The sequence below is a fragment of the Cervus canadensis genome, chromosome 2 (assembly GCF_019320065.1).
Source record: "Cervus canadensis isolate Bull #8, Minnesota chromosome 2, ASM1932006v1, whole genome shotgun sequence".
Classification (NCBI taxonomy): domain Eukaryota; kingdom Metazoa; phylum Chordata; class Mammalia; order Artiodactyla; family Cervidae; genus Cervus; species Cervus canadensis.
Genome location: NC_057387.1, coordinates 56,552,110 through 56,569,616, shown reverse-complemented (window position 1 = coordinate 56,569,616; position 17,507 = coordinate 56,552,110). Strand labels below are relative to the sequence as shown.

Below are 17,507 nucleotides of genomic sequence, written 5' to 3'. Positions count from 1 at the left end.
TTGTTGACGTAGCCCCTTCTTTCTTCCCATTAGTCTGGCAGCAGTGGAGTGGTGAGGCAGGTGGAAACACCAGTATATGCCTTCTTATCAGCCCAGCCCACGAGTGAACTTCATGGCTGGCCAAGTGGGATCCTCGCTCACTATCAGTCCCAGTGGGTGCCCTGTGCGTCACGTGTGCACAACTGTCTAGACCCTGAACCGTCACTCTTCTTGTGGCTTGATGCCTACTGTGGCTTGATGCCTACAGCAGGTATGCCTGCTTTAATGTCTTCCACCTGTTTTAAGGCACTGCAGGCCACATATCACTGCTGTTTCATCACACTGCATCCTTCAGAGCTGGGGCCAGGAATCCAAGGGCACTCTATTATTTTGTCACTGCCACAGGCCCCAAACAAACCCTCTCAGGCAACTGGCCACATCCAATTCTCAAGCCTATCCCTGAGTTAATATCCCTAAAACCTGTGTCAATGGCTTATTTTTTAAGGATGGTAGGTTGGGAGTATGCTTATTTTACCTGACCAGCTAACACCCAAGTGTTTGATAGATAATCCAAGTCCTGGCATTTTATCTGTATTCACCAGCCACCCCATGCAGTCAGATAAGCCATGAGCACAGGGCTATTTTTGAACTGGAAAGAGACTGAGGTTTATGGAGTATCATCAATATAATGGAAGAGGAAGACAGGTCTCATGGTGGTCAACTGCCACAGGCCCACATGCTAATCACCTCATGGTTACCCGCATAACTTTTCACTCCCTGTCCTTATTTCATGATATCTCAGCACTCATGGGAGTTTCCTTGGCCTCTTGGCTGGCTTGCCAATTGTTGGGCTGCACCCACAGGCCTCCAAGTCTTGTAGTTGCCCAGGCTCAAGACCAAAGATAGAGCCCAGAGACAGTGCCAGAGACATTGATGGTTTGATGTCTTATACGTCCAAAACAAAGGATCCTGGAGCAACATTCCACCATGGCTGGCAAACAACAGGCAGGATATGGCCGAAGTCTTCACTATTTAGGGGAGGAGGCTACCCTTTATAGGGGAAATTGACATCAAGTTGGCTCATCAGTTACCAGGGAAACTAGCAGCTGGGGCAGGGGACAAGCACATAGGCAGTCACTTATTAAGCCCTCTGATTCAGAGGATTGGATAGTCATATGAGTGAAGCAGGCACGTGATTGAGCAGAAGTCTGCACAGAGAACAAGAGAACAGCCATCTTGAATGGCTTGACCACACAAAACAGGAAATTGGTCCTTGAAATTTTCACAGACTACAGACTTTCCTGCCACACACCTGGGATATAACCTCCAATAGTTCCTTTGTAACTCATTACAATAAAGGCATATATGTATAAAGTAAACTACGATTTCTAAGAATTCTGCTCTTCTCTGAAACAAATATAGTATTTCTAAGATTTATATTACCATTGAGTAAAATGGGGCTAATTAAGTTTTTTTTTCTTTTTTTAGGAAAAATCACATTAGAATCTAAATTCCTCTTTGCACAGAATTATCAAATTAGCGGAGAAATAAAATGTACTAGTCATTTGGCCATGCAAGTTACATGATGTGGAAGCACATTTTGTAACAAGAGTAATCAATACAGCACAAAACTTTCTATGTCACAGTACTTCATCCTTCTTATCTCATGTTCCTCATTAAGCAGCAGCAGCTTGAGAATGACCTGCAGTACCTTCTAGAGTTTGCTGCTCTCAGACCTCCCATCTCTCATCTCACCCACAAAGTCCAGTGATAACTTTCCATGTAGGTCTACAAACAAATGAAAAGAAGGCAGGATTCTTCATTTAACAAACACATACAGAAATTTATGTGCCAGGTATAAAAACTACCATGTGCTCAGCCGCTCAGATGTGTCTGACTGTGGTCTCATAGACTGTAACCTGCCAGGTTCCTCTGTCCATGAAATTTTCCAGGCAAGAATATTGGAGTGGGTTGCCATTTCCTCCTCCAGGGGATCTTCCCAACTCAGGAATCGAACCCTTGTCTCTTGCGTCTCCTGCTTTGGCAGGTGGACTCTTTACCACTCCACCACCTCGGAAGCCCGCTTACTACCATAGTTCTTTACAGACTATTCATTTAATCCTCAAAAAAACCTGAGATAGGTTCTATATGTTAACCTCCATTTTACAAATGCAGAAACTTGTCACAGAGCTAGTAAGAGATGGAGTCAGGATTTAAATGAGATTGTGCAATCAAACATGGCACCTTAAGTAATAGTATTATAAAAGTGAATGCAGAATTCACTAAGAGTTACTTAGTCAAATAATACTAAGTACTCATGAGTATGTATTTATGAAAAGGGAGACAAAAAATTTAAATAAATGGAGATTTTTAATCATTGTTGTTCAGTTGCTCAGTTACGTCCACCTCTTTTCGACCCCATGGACTGCAGCACACCAGGCTTCCCTGTCCTTCACCATTTCCTGGAGTTTGCTCAAACTCATGTCCATTGAGTCGGTGATGTCATTCAACCATCTCATCCTCTATCATCCCCCCATCTCATCCTCTATCATCCCCTTCTCCTCCTGCCTTCAATCTTTCCCAGCATCCAGGTCTTTTCCAATGAGTCAGCTCTTCACATCAGGTGATCAAAGTATTGTAGCTTCAGCTTCAGCATCAGTTTTTCCAATGAATATTCAGGGTTGATTTCCTTTAGGATTGACTTGTTTGAACTTCTTGCTGTCCAAGGGACTCTCAGGTGTCTTCTCCAGCACCACAGTCTGCAGGCATCAATTCTTTGGTGCACAGCTTTCTTTATGGTCCAGCTTGCACATCCACACATGACTACTGGAAAAACCATAGCTTTGACTAGACAGAACTTTGTTGGCAAAGTAATGTCTCTGCTTTTTAATATGCTGTCTAGTTTTGTCATAGCTTTTCTTCTAAGGAGCAAGCATCTTTTAATTTCCTGGCTACAGTCACCATCCACAGTGATTTTAGAGCCCAAGAAAATAAAGGCTGTCACTGTTTCCATTGTTTCCCCATCTGTTTGCCATGAAGTGATGGGAATAGATGTCATGATCTGAGTTTTCTAAACGTTGAGTTTTAAGTCAGCTTTTTCACTCTACTCTTTCACCTTCATCAAAAGGCTCTTTAATCCCTCTTTGCTTTTTGCCATTAGGGTGGTGTCATCTGCATATCTGAGTTTATTGATATTTCTCCTGGCAATCTTTATTCCAGCTTGTGCTTCATCCAGCCTGGTATTTTATATGATGTACTTTGCATGTAAGTTAAATAAGCAGGGTGATAATATACCTTCATTCCATGTGATATACTCTGCCTATAAGTTAAATAAGCAGGATGACAATTTTCTAATGGAAGAGGTTATCTAGGATGTTCATGTAAACAACTTTTAGTCATGGGTTTCTAAAATTCCAGTTTATGAAGATTTATGGTATATGTACAACAGTAGTGTTAGTTTACTGATGTAAAGATGACCACCATTCAAATACACATGTATCTTTAAATCATCAATTATATTTATTTCTCTGATTATAAAAGTAACAAATGTTCATATCTAGAAGATTCAATCACAAGACAAAACATAAAAATCACTCATAATCCCACCATCCAGAAATCATCACTGCTGATACATTCATACATATAGTCTTTAGTCTTCTTTCTATATGTATATTCAGCCACCTGGGGAATGACTTACCATTTATTAAATGTGACTCTGTGCAAAAGTGATACATTATTCAAAGAAAAACAATTTATACTTTTTTACAATGCCTCAGTGTGTACTAAACATTCTTTAAGGGCTGTAAAAGTCATAAAACCAATACATTAAAATTTCAAAAGTACTTTTATAGTAGAAATAAACTCCCAATAATACATATGCTAGAGCATATTTAAGAACTCAAATATTCAGTCTAATTGAAGTCACAATGGTGATATTTTTCAAAATATTACTTTATCATTACATTTTCTGCATGGCCAAGGAGCAAGTTTTAGCATCAGTAGGATGAAAGCAATGCTGGCTTCTTAAATTTGTTCACAAGATTAACTGTTATCACACCTCCATTGATTCATGATTATCTTCCTATTGAATGCATTCTAAAGCTCCTCTAAGATAGGAAGGCCCAAGACCACTAAAATGAAATACTGATTTATGATTATTCTAATACTACTCAGCATTTGTGAAATAAACTGTATCCACAACACATGTTTTAATTACTAATCCCAAAATACTTTGCTGAACTAGGTATAGAAGAATTCTTTCATTTAGGAGGAAAATGAACACTATAAATCAACATACTAGGTTGAAAATTTGCATGACCATACACTATGATTTCCAGCATCACAAGTGGCTTAAGGAATGCCTCAATGGAGCATGGACTGCCACTGGTGGCCACAATGTCACAGCCTTGAAGTCAGCTTCCTCTTGACTGTACCAGTAATTCTGCCATATGGATTGTCTAATGGTAACAAGACCTGTAGAAAAACCACAGGGCACCTTCAGAGACACCGAAGAGAGATGAGGTGATTTTCCAGAAAATTAGAGTTTTTCAACAGTTTTTAATTATCAGGATATAAATGTTTCTCAGATGCATTACATATCCCTGCTTTTTAAACAGAGTGTAGTGAACATAATTTAGCCTTTGCTTGATGACTCACTTTGAACATCAATCATTGTCCAATGCTATAATACAGTTATGCCCTCAGGGACATTTGAGGTCCTCAGGACTCTTAGCCCAGTGCTAAATGGCTCCAGACAGCTGTGCATTTGCAGTTCTTCTGTCCTCCACTCTGCGTTAGTCACTTCTCTGCTGTTTTCTTTGTGTCCTGACTCCTGCTTCTCATATGTTGCCCTCACTTTGTAGGCACTTGCTGAGTGAGGACCCAAGCGTGACCAGCCATCCTCAAGGTGCAAACACAGACATAGGGACAGCTTGCTCACCCCCTTGAGTGCCTTTACACAGAGCCTGACCCAAAGGACCTCAGGCCTTCCTGCCTGCAGGTCTCCAGGGGAAGTTTTGAGTCTGACTTCTTAGAGCAAAAGACATCGTGGCCTTGGTCTACCGGAACACCATCGAGCTAGGATCATTGCAGGCCTGCGGTATCAGGCCTCCTTAGGTTGGGGTTCCTGAGCTATGCACTGCTCTAGCCATGAGCCTGAGCCTTTTTCTGTTTGAGGCCCATTGGTGTCATCTTTGCTGAACATGTCCCCTTTCTGCCCTTTAGAAAGTAAGCTGTCAAAAGAGTCTTTACATCCAAATTAACAGTGGCATTCTGGGAATCTACGTCCCCTACATCCTCTGAAGTACACAGGGCTGCCTGTCCTTCCAGCTGAATGGACAGTGACTGTCCTCTGCAACTCAGGCCCTGTTTCAGCCATGCCAGGCACCTCAGCATGACCTTACTTGCCCAGCGCTGCTCCCCAGCCTCCCTCACAGCTGTCGCAGTACAGAGTGTGATGGAGCCTAACGCACAGAACAGAAACAAGGTACCTGGCCAGACGGCTGTGACTGATAAGGCTCCTGGGGCAGTGGGCCCAGAAGGTAGGACCTTCTGGACACCCTTCACTGACCTTTTGCCATCAAAGGAGATGATTCTCTGGCTGCGCAGCCACGGTAACAGAGGGTCCCTTCCTGTCTCACTTCCCCAACACACTAGAAGCAGCCAACAGAATGGTGCTTTTTTTTTAGCACCCTGGAAGCCCATGGGAAGATGGATCAGAGACGTCCTGCCAGTCTGAGAGTGATCCAAGTGGGGAGGGACAATTCTGATCTCCCACGACTGAGCACAGCAGGCCTATCTGTTGGGACTTCAGGCTGCCTAGTGAGACACACTAGCTTGGCTGAACCTTCTGCCATGTCTAAAAGCAAGTCATGGTTAAGTGCTTTTTCTAAGGCTGGGTTTCCTTTCGAAAACTGAACTTCCTCGTCTTGCCTGCTGTAATCGCAATTAGAAACACAAATATCTTTCATTTTGTGTGTGTTTATTGCATGCTACTCAAACTGACTATTTAAAAGGGATGATAGAAGAAAATAAAAAGATAACTTTTTCCTTTCTTCTCATTGCCTTGTGATGGAAAAATAATGAAACTGTGACCTTCTGTGTCACCTTTTGGAGAAGTGGATCTCAGAGCTGTTTCTTTGGGCACACTCTGTTCTTTCTTTGTCTTTTACTCTCTGCAAATTTCAAGCCTCCTCTATAAGTATTCATCCACTTCTATGGCATACCAGCCTCAGATATTGAAAGGCCAGAGTCTAAGTGGGCTCTAAACCGTTGCAACTATAAATATCCCAACAGCCACAACGCATGAGACAAGTGCTCGGGCCTGGTGCACTGGGAAGACCCAGAGGGATGGGGTGGGGAGGGAGGTGGGAAGGGGGATCAGAATGGGGAATACATGTAAATCCATGGCTGATTCATATCAATGTATGACAAAAACCACTACAATATTGTAAAGTAATTAGCCTCCAACTAATAAAAATAAATGGAAAAAAAAAGAGTTGTGGCAGTTGTATCACCCCAAGTTTACAAAGAGGGTTAAAAAGTGGGCAAGGCAGGGGAAATGTGCTTCAAATATTTTAAAAGTTCTCTTACCTCTTCCTTGTTGATCAGTCCCATTTTGGACATGTCTATGTTAAAGTAGTGAATGTTTGGCAGACTGATTTCCATATCTTCTATCTGGAATCCACAATAATATGTATTACATTGGAAAACTAGGAATCTGTCTCTATCACTACTCGCCCCCAACCTCTAATTAGCTCATTACTCAGATTCCACCTCTGTCTCTGGGACACCGTCTGATGTTCCTCTACTGCTCGACACTGTTCTGTCTAGCTAGTACTATTATTAAATGATGGACTCACCCATCCCTCTGTGTATGAAATCCATTTCTCAGAAAAGTAAAATCTCCTGGGGTCAGACACCTGGGAAATATTCAGCATCCAGCTGGCTTCCAGATGTTGGCCCATCAACCTCTTCAGTTCCCACTCAGTCCATACCCTCTTCTCCAGGCCTGTCCTCAACATTTGCAGGCCCTGGACTAAGAGCATTTGGAGGTCCCCACACCAGATGTTTTGGACTTCCAAGGTGGCACTAGTGGTAAAGAACCCACCTGCCAATGCAGGAGATGCAGGAGACGTGGGTTCAATCCCTAGGTCAGGAAGATCCCTTGGAGGAGGAAATGACAACACACTCCAGTGTTCTTGCCTGGAGAATCCCATGGACAGAGGAGCCTGGTAGGCTATGGTCCGTAAGGTTGTAAAGAGTTGGACACAACTGAAGTGACTTAGCACACACTCATACCACATGTTTAAAGATTTAAAGTTATGAATCAAGATAAAATACAGAGATAGAAATATGTTCTATCTCTGTAACTTAACAGATAGTCCTTCACAACTATCCTTCAGTCCTTCAAAACTATCTGGAAGGCCAGGACCAAATTTTAAATCCTCTGACTCCTTGCATCATCGGCCAGGACCTGGTAGCATGGGAAGAGCCAGCCCCTAACCCCTGGCCCACCCTATCCTCTCTCTTGGACTCACGTGGGTGGATATTCCAGCTTGCATGTCAAGTTGCCTAACGGTAAACATCCCAGAGAATGGTCTATAAGGGGAAGCATGGGCTCCCGAAGTGTTCACTGCCTTGAAGTGCCTCTTCCAGTAGAGAGAAGCATAGCTAGAGGATGACCTGAAGGGGGCCTCTGGGCCATGGTGGGTGTCCCTCTTGCACAGGTCTAAGGATAGCACTGTCCTCTCCATCCCATCATGGCCATGGTTCATGCCCTCCTTTCCAGCTTCCTGCAATAACCTCCCAATAGGTCTCCTTGTCTATGGCCCATCATCCTTTTAATTTATCACACATCTTTCAGAGCGATCTTTCTAGAGTGCAAAGCTGGTAGCGTGGCACCTTGTTTAGACCCCTTGGTGGCTCCTAAGATTTTTTCAGGATAAAATATAGACTCTACAAAGACCACAAAGCCCTCCAGACCTGTTTCCCACCTAGGCACATGGAAGGGCTTTCACTCCTGGAGCCTAACGCGTGGCAGACCTTCAACAATAAATGCCTGTTCCATGCTGCCTCCTGTTGTCCATACCTACCCCTCCCTCATCCTTGAGTATGAACCCAGAAAACCCCTACTTGTCCCTTAAGGCTCAACTCAAATACCTCTCCTTCCAGAGAGCCTGATAGGCATTTCCCATATACTTGAGTTAGGTGCTGTCTTCTGAATTTCCATAATATTCTATTGTTTATTGAATATTTAGCTTACTTATTTTCCTCTTTCACTGAATGATGAACTCATTGAGGGTAGAGTCTATGGGACTCTATGTCTAATTTGTCCCTGATTTTCTCATGTGCTGATAGAGACATAGTAACATTCAATAATATCAAATGGATGGATGGATGCAATCTCTCTGCATCTATCCTTCATTCTCCGGCTCTCCTGAAACATAGACCCTTGGGATAATTACCCCTCCTTCAGGCCATTAGAGTGTCCTAAATATGAGACTCAAATTGTAGCAAATTGAAGAGACTCAGAGTCTTCAAGAAAACTAAAGAACTACAGCAGTGGCCTATGTTTTCAGGTTGCACAGATTTTTCCACTTTTTTTCCCTTTTCTCACTTGCTATAACAAGCTTTTGAGCAACAACAGATGTCATTTTTCATGTGTCTTCCACTTTCTTATTTTAACTCTCAGCTCTTTCTGAGAGCTAACAGGAGACACAGAAAGTTCTCTCAGTCTTCAGAATGGCAAGTGACAAAACGAACCTCAGGAAGCTGGCTCAGGGAGAGCACCTGGGTGTCATAGAGGGTCTTCTGGACTGAGGGCGAGTACTCGCCTTTGTCACAGGGTCCAGCAAATTTCTCCAGGACAATGCCCCTGACAGCCTCCCTAGAACACAGAAAGGAGAACTGAGGGCTCCCACAGGGTGGTCTTTGGGAATTCACTGTGAAACTAAGATATGGTGACCCTGTGTCCCCCACCCCCAAAACAATTTTATTGCTGGTTTTAGAGAGGATTATAGGGACTTCCCAGGTGGCGCTAGTGGTAAAGAACCCACCTGCCAGGGCAAGAGACCTAAGAGATGGGGGTTCAATCCCTGGGTTGGGAAGATCCTCTGGAGGAGGGCATGGCAACCCCCTCCAGTATTCCCACTTAGAGAATCCCATGGAGAGAGGAGCCTGGTGGACTACAGTCCACAGGGGCACAAAAAGTCAGGCAAAACAGAGTGACTTAGCACAGCACGGGAATATTATAATGCCAACACACATACACACACACACACACACACACACCAGGCAACAGACATATTGCACATAACTAGGCTATCTTCATAATCTGGCACCAGGGCTCAATGGGCATCCCAGGGTAAGTTTCCCCTCCATGCTTGAAGAATTTAGGAAGACTTCGTCATATTCTAATCTTTGTGCTGCTTGGCTTGGCTGGTTGCTTGAATTGTTGCATTTTTGAGGGGTTTTACTATGCCAGGCTGTAGGCTAAGTGTTTTATGTGATTACTTCATTAAATTTTCCCAATGTACCTGAGGCAGTTCCTATTATTATTATCATCCCCAATTTGGAAGGAATCTGAGCTTAAAAGTTAAATGATTCACTCTCAGTCCTTCTCCTTAGTGGGATGCCCAGCTGGTACCCTGACTCTCAATTTCATACTCATTTCAACATAAATACATCAGACTGCTGCCCATGGGTAACACTTGAAAAAACAAGGGAAAATAAAAAGACTGAGGTGAGATTCTCGTCAAGCATTTCCAACCTAGCATATAATAAAAGGAGCAGAGCAACACTCTCCCCGTGGGAGGAAGCTACCGGAGGCAGATTCTGGCTCATCACAGAGTACAAGATTCTAACAATTAGAACTTTGACAAAGGAATGAGATACCTGGTCAAAAGCAAACTGGGAATTCAGAGGCCTAATCACTGATTGTCGAGGATGTTAAAATAAAAGTCATACCTTTACAATGTTAAAGAATTTATCATTTAGAAAATGCTTCTGTAACTGTCATCTTGTTTTGAGTTTGGCCTACTGTGGCCAATTTGACTGGGACCAAGGGGTTTCCTAGGACATGGGACCTTCAGTGTTAAAATCAGGAAAGCCCTTGACAGACTGGGACGAGTTTGGTCAGCCTGGTTTAGCTCTCCCTGCACCTGCTATGAAGTGACAAGGCCACTATCCTCATTTGATCCAGTGATTCTGGAAGTGTGGCCTCTGGTCCAGCAGCATGGGCAACACCTGGGAGTTTGTTAGAAAATGCAAGTCCTCAGGCCCCATTCCAGGCCACAGAATCAGAACCTCTGGGTTCTGGGCTCAGCGAGCTACAGTGTAACAAACCCTCCGAGTGGTTCTGATACCCAATCATGTTTGTGTACTACTGATTTAGTCAATTAGGAAAGATAGAATCAGAGAAATCAGGCAGTCCACTTAAGGCTGTTATAGCTAAGAGCATCTAAGATTCAAGTGCAGGTTTACTAACTCAGAGTAAGACCAGTGTTCTTTCTGTTACCCATCAGAAGGGATTTCTTACAATGGGGAGGTTGAACTAAATGGCTTCCAAGTTTCTCTTTCAGACTGAAGACTCCTAGGCCCCTGGAAAAGAGGGCGGACACTACCTGCTCCAGTGCCAGACCCTAGCACTTCTTCATACCAGGTGGCCTCAAAGTCCACGTCTCTGCCCTGGTGGTAGCGCCACTTGCAGTACACTTGGGTGGCAAAGCACCGGTCCTTCACCTCAGGGAGGGTGGTGAACTGATCCTTGAGGAAGCCTTCAAATCCAGACTGCGTGGTTTTCAAGACCTTGAGGTCTTTGATTCCAGAATGAATGACTGGAGGTCCTGTTTTTAAGTCAAAAAGTAAGAGGGGATGAAGTCATAAAGGAAACAGCACCTTCTTACTGCCTAGCCCTGAGGATTCTGGGGTCAATAAAACATGGCACACTGTGTCTGTATGAAGAGTAACATCACTCCCCAAGAGTTCTGTCTCTTGGTCTCCTCCGAAGTCCATGTGATGAAGATGGTGTGCCTTTCCCCCTATCTGAATTCCACAACTCCCTGCCTTCTCACGCCCTAAGAGAACTGAAGGGCAGAGACTAAACCTCCAGGCTGTGTTGAAGCCCACAGGAACCTTTTTCTCAGCTACGTACAAGTGTGTCTTCTAGGCCAAATTACTTTCCACATTTTGAGCTCCATCTCACTCAGCAGGCAGTCATGCTGGAAAGAGTTCATAAACTCCTCAAAAGCAGCTCTTCTGTCCAGCACTGTGATGCCTTCAATTGGGGGTGGTTCTCATGTGCATTCTCTATACTGCCGAATGGCTCCAGACCCCTCAGACCCCACCAGACCCCTCAGTTCTCTGTGTTTATGAACTCAGCAAAACCAGACAATTTTATGAATGGGTAGCAGCATGGGCCCGAATGAACCTAAATGGAGACTGGGAAGATGAGATCAGTGATCCGTAAGTTATAGATTGCATACGTGGACACCCATAAAGGTTTTTAGCTTTCGGCTGAACTGAGAGGGGGGCAGAGTTGGTTTGTGGAGACCTGGGGGAGAGAGGGCAGAGTTGAAAATATTGGAGGAGATGATATGTCTCTCTGGCAGTGCCTGACATCACCTCATGAGGTGCATTGGGAAGGTGGTGGGGAGAGAGGCAAAAATCTGAAAACCTTGTTTTCTTAAGCCAGGTAGTTCTAGCTCAGGGCCCAGGTGACAGGTAGGGTACTGAGTTAGTGAGGGGAGGGGTCTTTCTTTTCGTCTGTGGAACACACTGTAGCTCCAGCAATTTGGTGTCGCCTGAAGAGAACACGGCACCAGGCGACACAGTGGGAAGCCCAGGACACAGTGTCTGTGGAGAGCGGCTTTCTGCCCCAGGAGCAGTGGGAGCCAGCACAGCAGATGCTGGACGGAGCTGAGGCCGCAGCTGTCCTCAGTGGGTGCGGACTGCTCCCTGAGCCCCCGTGAGACAGCCCTCAGGCTGGGAGACGGTGGGAGAGCTGGGCTGGAGAGGTTCAACAGTTTGGTAATAAGAGAACGACAAGGCCAGGGAAATTCAGGAATTAACATCATCATGGCCTTATTTTGTATGTGCAGACTGGTGAGGCCGGTATACTCAGGGAGCAGTTGGGTGCAAACTCCCAATAGCATAGTCAAAGCAGGATGACTAAGGTCAACCTCTTTTAGATCTTGAAGTCAGTCCTGACTAATATCTACCCCTTTTGACCTAAAATCTTAAGTCAAAAGCTGGAGGTATATCATCACGCATCACTATGTTGCACATGGCCCTGGTTGAAGAATAAGAATGTAATGCATGATTGTCAATTAAAATCCTGGACAGTTCTTAATAATCCAGTGGTTTACATCATCCTATGTGATTTCAATTGCTGTGGTTAACTTGGGAACCGTTGGAGTTTCACAAGTAGGTAAACAATGACTATATTTTTGATATTTTCCCAACCACATGTGTGTACCTACCAGAGAGAGCAGGGGCCCTGTTTAGTGGTAGATCTGCTGATTAAATATGTGCTGCTTAAATAAGCATTCTGGCCAGAGTATTCTAGGATAATGTGGTAAGATAGAAAATGGTATTTGTTTAACATTCCAAAGTTCTCATTGGAAGCTTTATTTGAAGAAGGATCAAGAGAATACCTGGACTTAATACCTTAAGTTGGTTGGCTTTATCAGATTCTAAGTGTATAAAGACACAATTCTGCAAAATCAGCATTTCAAAATGCAGTGTAGAGCTAATCCAAGTGAGTCTAGTCTCAGACCCAAGAGAATTGCAGAAGCAATCAATAAATATCCATTAAATGAATGAATGAATGAATGCAATGCCATTGATTCACCTTAGCAACTTAGCCTCATAACTTACAGTCTTTTCCTTCTAGACAGTTCTCCTCTATCAATCTCTAGCATTTCCCTTCCTGATCTGGCCCCTCCTCTCAGCTCTCAGACAGTATGGCAGGGGTAGAGGGGGAGGGCAGCAACACTGAGAAGGTCTTGACTGCCAACATGCATTCTAGTCACCTGGCTAGACACTAGCAGAGGTGGAGTTGGAACTCACCACCCCATTATGAGATTTCGTGCTTTTCTTCCCCCTTTTTGCATCACTTTCCATCCTCAAAATGTTTCCTCCTTCTTTCAATTCTATCTTTCCATTTCTGTAATAAAAGAGGACTTTCCAAGAGATAAGAAAGTTGCCACCGCCATTCCACAATGTGCTTTGAGGGCTTCAGACAGAGCCCCTAGTTGAAAAATACCATCCCCATTGGTTTGAAATGAAGCATCACTTTTAGAAATGATCCCTATATGTTTTGAAAATATTTTATCATTCAAAAATTTCCTATTGAAATACCAAGACCCCTTAAAGGAGTGACTCCTTAATAAATTATAAACTAGTATCATAATTTACTTCTAATAGCAATCCCTCCTAGAAAAAAAATCCTCTAGAAATGAGACTTCAATTTGCAATGAGGAGTGGCGTTAGAACAAGTGGTGGGAACCCTTGAAGGTGGATAAAGAGAAGGCAAGAGAAACCAAAGGTAAACTCTATCCATTTCCACTTTTCCTATATAGGTGGCCTTGATCACCAGCATCTCTGTGAGCCAACCAGACTTGGACCCCTCAACTGTCTCAATCATAAAAGGATTTCCAGATTCTGTGTTCCATACAGTTGAGTCCACAGTCTTGGGACTCTGATCATTCGAATTCAATTCCAGTGCTCTTCATGCTTCTCCTCCCCTGTTTATGAGTAGTATTTCCCTGATAGAATTACTTAACCTCTCTCTATCTTGATTTTCTCATTTTCAGAAGATGATAATCATAACTATTTCCTAGAGGTGATAGATGTCTAATATGGTACACATAAAGGACTCAGTGAAATGGCTGCCCCATTGGAAATGCTCTACAGAAGTTACTAAGATGATTTTGCCCTAACTGACTTCAACCCCCTGTAAATACTGCCCATGTTTCACAAAGAATCATTGGGTTCTGAAAACTCCTTCTGACATGCCATTCCTATCCGCCTCTGGCTCTGGGATGATATTTGTTAATCTTTGGGGAGTGGCAGTTTGCTAGGCAACTTTGAAATGATCTACTTTCTCACTAGAATCTGAAAATGGAGAAAGCAGTTGTATTTTCTAACATATTTTGGCTTCAGTTTCATGCAGTATAAAACATCTTACATTCTCCAAGACAGTTCACTACTGCCACGGTTTAGGCAGAACGCAAACTATCTACGCTGGTATGCTCATCATTCTATGAACAACAACAACAAAAACTTATTCTCTTTGAATGTGAAAAATAAATTCTCTTGGCACACATCAGACACCCTCGATGAAATCTGGGAGCTTATTTTATCTTTTCTGCTGGCGATGCCCCAGCTTACTGAACACTGGTAGGAACCTGAGCCTTTCAAATTCATGGGCCCATCAACTAAAAATATGATACTTCACACACTCTAAAAAAGATTCCAATTTAGAAGACAAGAAATAATTCAACCCTAAAGACTGTCCTTTTCTAGGTTACCTCCCATGAAACCACTTAATCAGCTCTTTTTTGCCTTTCTGCCATGTTTATGGAGTAACACAAAAGGAAGATTTCCACATTTTCCTTTGCTAGAATATAATCTTTTCCAGCTTTTAGTGTCCTCCTACACACTTAACAGATTGTGGTTTCTCTCTCAGAGAAGCATACATCCTACCCCTTCAGGTCTCTAAGGGAAAGAAACTCACTGCAAATTAATAGAAAATAAGCTTGATTCCTTACCTACGCATCAGGTGTCACAAAGCACAAAGCTTTACTGAACCAAGAAAAAAAAAATCCTGTCAAGAAAAGGATAATTGCTTCCACATTTAACACCTCCAAAAAGGACACAAATAGCTAAAAGGGGACTATTTTAAAACTATATTAAATAATTCTAGTAGAAAACCTCACACCTGGAAAGTGCTAGAACAAGTGAAGATCAATTAAATATCATTTGCCTCTGAGAGTCCATTTAGCTCATGGAAGGAAGGCGAAAGCTCTCTGTGTGCAATTCTGGATGAGGAGAGATGACGTCACCCCACGGAAGGAAGTTAACTGGGCTTTTGTACAGCAAAGTGATCCTCAAGATGATTTTTAAAAGATATTGTGCTTGCCCAGAAATTTTCATTTGAAATAACTGATGAGTGGCTTAGTCTTGACATCAGAACGACAGACGTAAACTTCTCGGCAGTGGCCCTCTCTGTCTTGAGTCTCCCATTTTCCTCTCTTCTCTTCCATCTGCCCGGCTTGACACCTCTTAAATCTCTTCTTCTGGACTTCATTTTCATCTCCCACTTCCTTAAAACCATCTTCCTACCTCTGCTAGTCCCCATGTCAAGAGATTTTTTTCACCACTAGAAGATAGTATCTCTTATTTGAAATATCTTCTTTACCTTTCATTCCTTGATTTGGTTATGCTTTAGTTGCATTTTTATAATTAGTGTCAGATTGGGGGAAATTTGATGCTTAAAGAATTATGTATTATAATTCAGATAGTGTGTGTGTGCGTGTGTGTGTTGGCAGGGTGTTCTGCTTATTTCAACGAGTTTAAATTAATGACTTAACCATCCTAGTGACTTCAAGGCTTGTCTAAGCTTGCAGGTCACAGAGACTCATGAGAGAAAGAGTTTGGAAGATTGAGGTTCCATATAATGCCTACACCACAGCCTGCGCCACACATGTAGAGCCTCGCTCTCCTCTCAGAGCTGAGGAAGTCACAAGCATAACACCCACCCTCATCCCTTTGGTGAAAAATTTCTCTCTCTTCCAGATTCCCCCATGGAACTAGCAGACTCTGAAACAGCTAAAAGTACACTTCATGATGTAACTTTAAAAGATATGGTAGGAAACAATAGAGTAGTGGGAGTTTTACAGCAATTCTCAGGGCCTAAAATGGGTTCCTCAGATTCAGTGGGCTTTCTCTAAATGTTTGTTCAATCAATAAAAATGAATCCAGGCCACTAGGAGAAACCCAGTTACATATCCTGCTGGGGAAAGTTGTAGGTTGAATGTGTGATTGAGTATATGTATTCAAGGGGGCAGAATTCTCATGACTCTAGCCAGCCTCACCCACTGAAAGTCTCATTTAGAGGTTTGTAACAGTAGCCTTTGGGTTTTCCTGCTGGTTCAGTGATAAAGAATCTGCCTGTCAATGAAGAAAATGTGAGTTCAATCCCTGGGTTGGGAAGATCCCTGGAGAAGGAAATGGCAACCCATTCCAGTATTTTTCCCTGGAAAATCCCATGGACAGAGAAGCCTGGCAGGCTATAGTCTATGGGGTCACAAAAGATTCAGACTTGACTTAGCAACTAAATAACAAAAAACAGTAGCCTTCAGCATGTGAACTGCAGTGTGTGTGTGTCGGATAATAATTATTTTCTTCAGTTAAGCCTATGTAAGGGCATTTCTTGTGACAATGATTGTACACTGAATCACCTCATGATATCTGCAGTTTTAGCTCTTGGAAAATAAGCAAATTAAGAGTTAAACTTTGCTACCAAAAATCCAAAGAGGGACAGAGCACGAGTATCATCTTCAAATAGACAACACAGGAAGATATGCACCCTCAGGGATGTGTGCACACACATACTGCACACACCCCGGCAGCAGATGCCTCCTCCCTTCAGATTCCTGACAGCCCCACATGCTATGGGGGCGGGGGGGCAGGGTTTACTGGGCTCTAGACAGTCAAGCTGGAGCTCTGGGAACATCGCCACAGTGATCGCAACACCCTGAAGTTTTCTGCAGAAAGAAAAAGCTTTGGGCCTGATTCTGTTGATAAGTTTTCCCACCCTGCAGCAGCCAGGTGACTAGCATGCAAGCTGATGATAGCTCCTAGTAATTCCTGGAAAGAACAGGGTGTGAAGAGCAGCCTGACTTCTTTGATCAGCTGAGCCCTATATTTGGCCACTCCACTTCAACCTCCAGGGCTCTGCTAAATATTCTTGCAGAGGGAGGTCACCAATGATGTCTAATTGCCAAACTGCACAATCTCTTCAGTCTCCTTTCAAGCCAAACTTCTTAACTTTCCTGCAGCAGAGACCAAGAGCAGCTTCTCTTCTTCCTGGGTCCTTGCCTGGACTACATTTCCCAGCCTTCGGGTGTGGTTGTTTAATTGGGTTCTCTTCATTTGATGTGCTCTGTGCTACTTTCAGGCCTGGTGCTATGCTTGAGTGGTTTTGCCTCCTCCGTTTTCTTCTCCAAGCTTTTTTCTTCCACTTGTCTGGTATGGGGATCTACTCTCAAGGTGACCCAGAAGGGAAAGGATTAAAATGTCTGGTTGCATCAACCTGGGTTCCTGAATAAATTCCTGGAGCAGGGCACCCTCCCAACATATACACATACACAGTAAACTTAACTTTTACACATAGCAGTAAACTTTGTGTGGGAAGCCACTGCATATAAGCCTACTTGTTATGCATTCTGTTACCCCAATAACTATCCCTCATTTCTTGAAATGTACTTTTCCTTTTGCTTCCATAATACCATTGTCTCCAAGTG

General features: G+C 43.3%; 1 protein-coding gene across 1 annotated transcript in view; it reads right to left on the bottom strand.

Annotated features, from left to right (window-relative positions):
• Positions 1–3,747: 3,747 nt before the first annotated feature.
• LOC122436770 (uricase-like) overlaps positions 3,748–17,507 on the bottom strand; it is a 31,749-nt gene continuing 17,989 nt past the window's right edge. Inside the window, exons 5-8 of the mRNA XM_043460839.1 lie at positions 10,637–10,823; positions 8,743–8,866; positions 6,571–6,654; positions 3,748–4,452 (exon numbers count right to left, since the gene is read on the bottom strand). Of these exons, the coding sequence (XP_043316774.1) occupies positions 4,378–4,452; positions 6,571–6,654; positions 8,743–8,866; positions 10,637–10,823 (470 nt within the window). The 3' untranslated portion in view covers positions 3,748–4,377. The remainder of the gene's footprint in view (positions 4,453–6,570; positions 6,655–8,742; positions 8,867–10,636; positions 10,824–17,507) is intronic.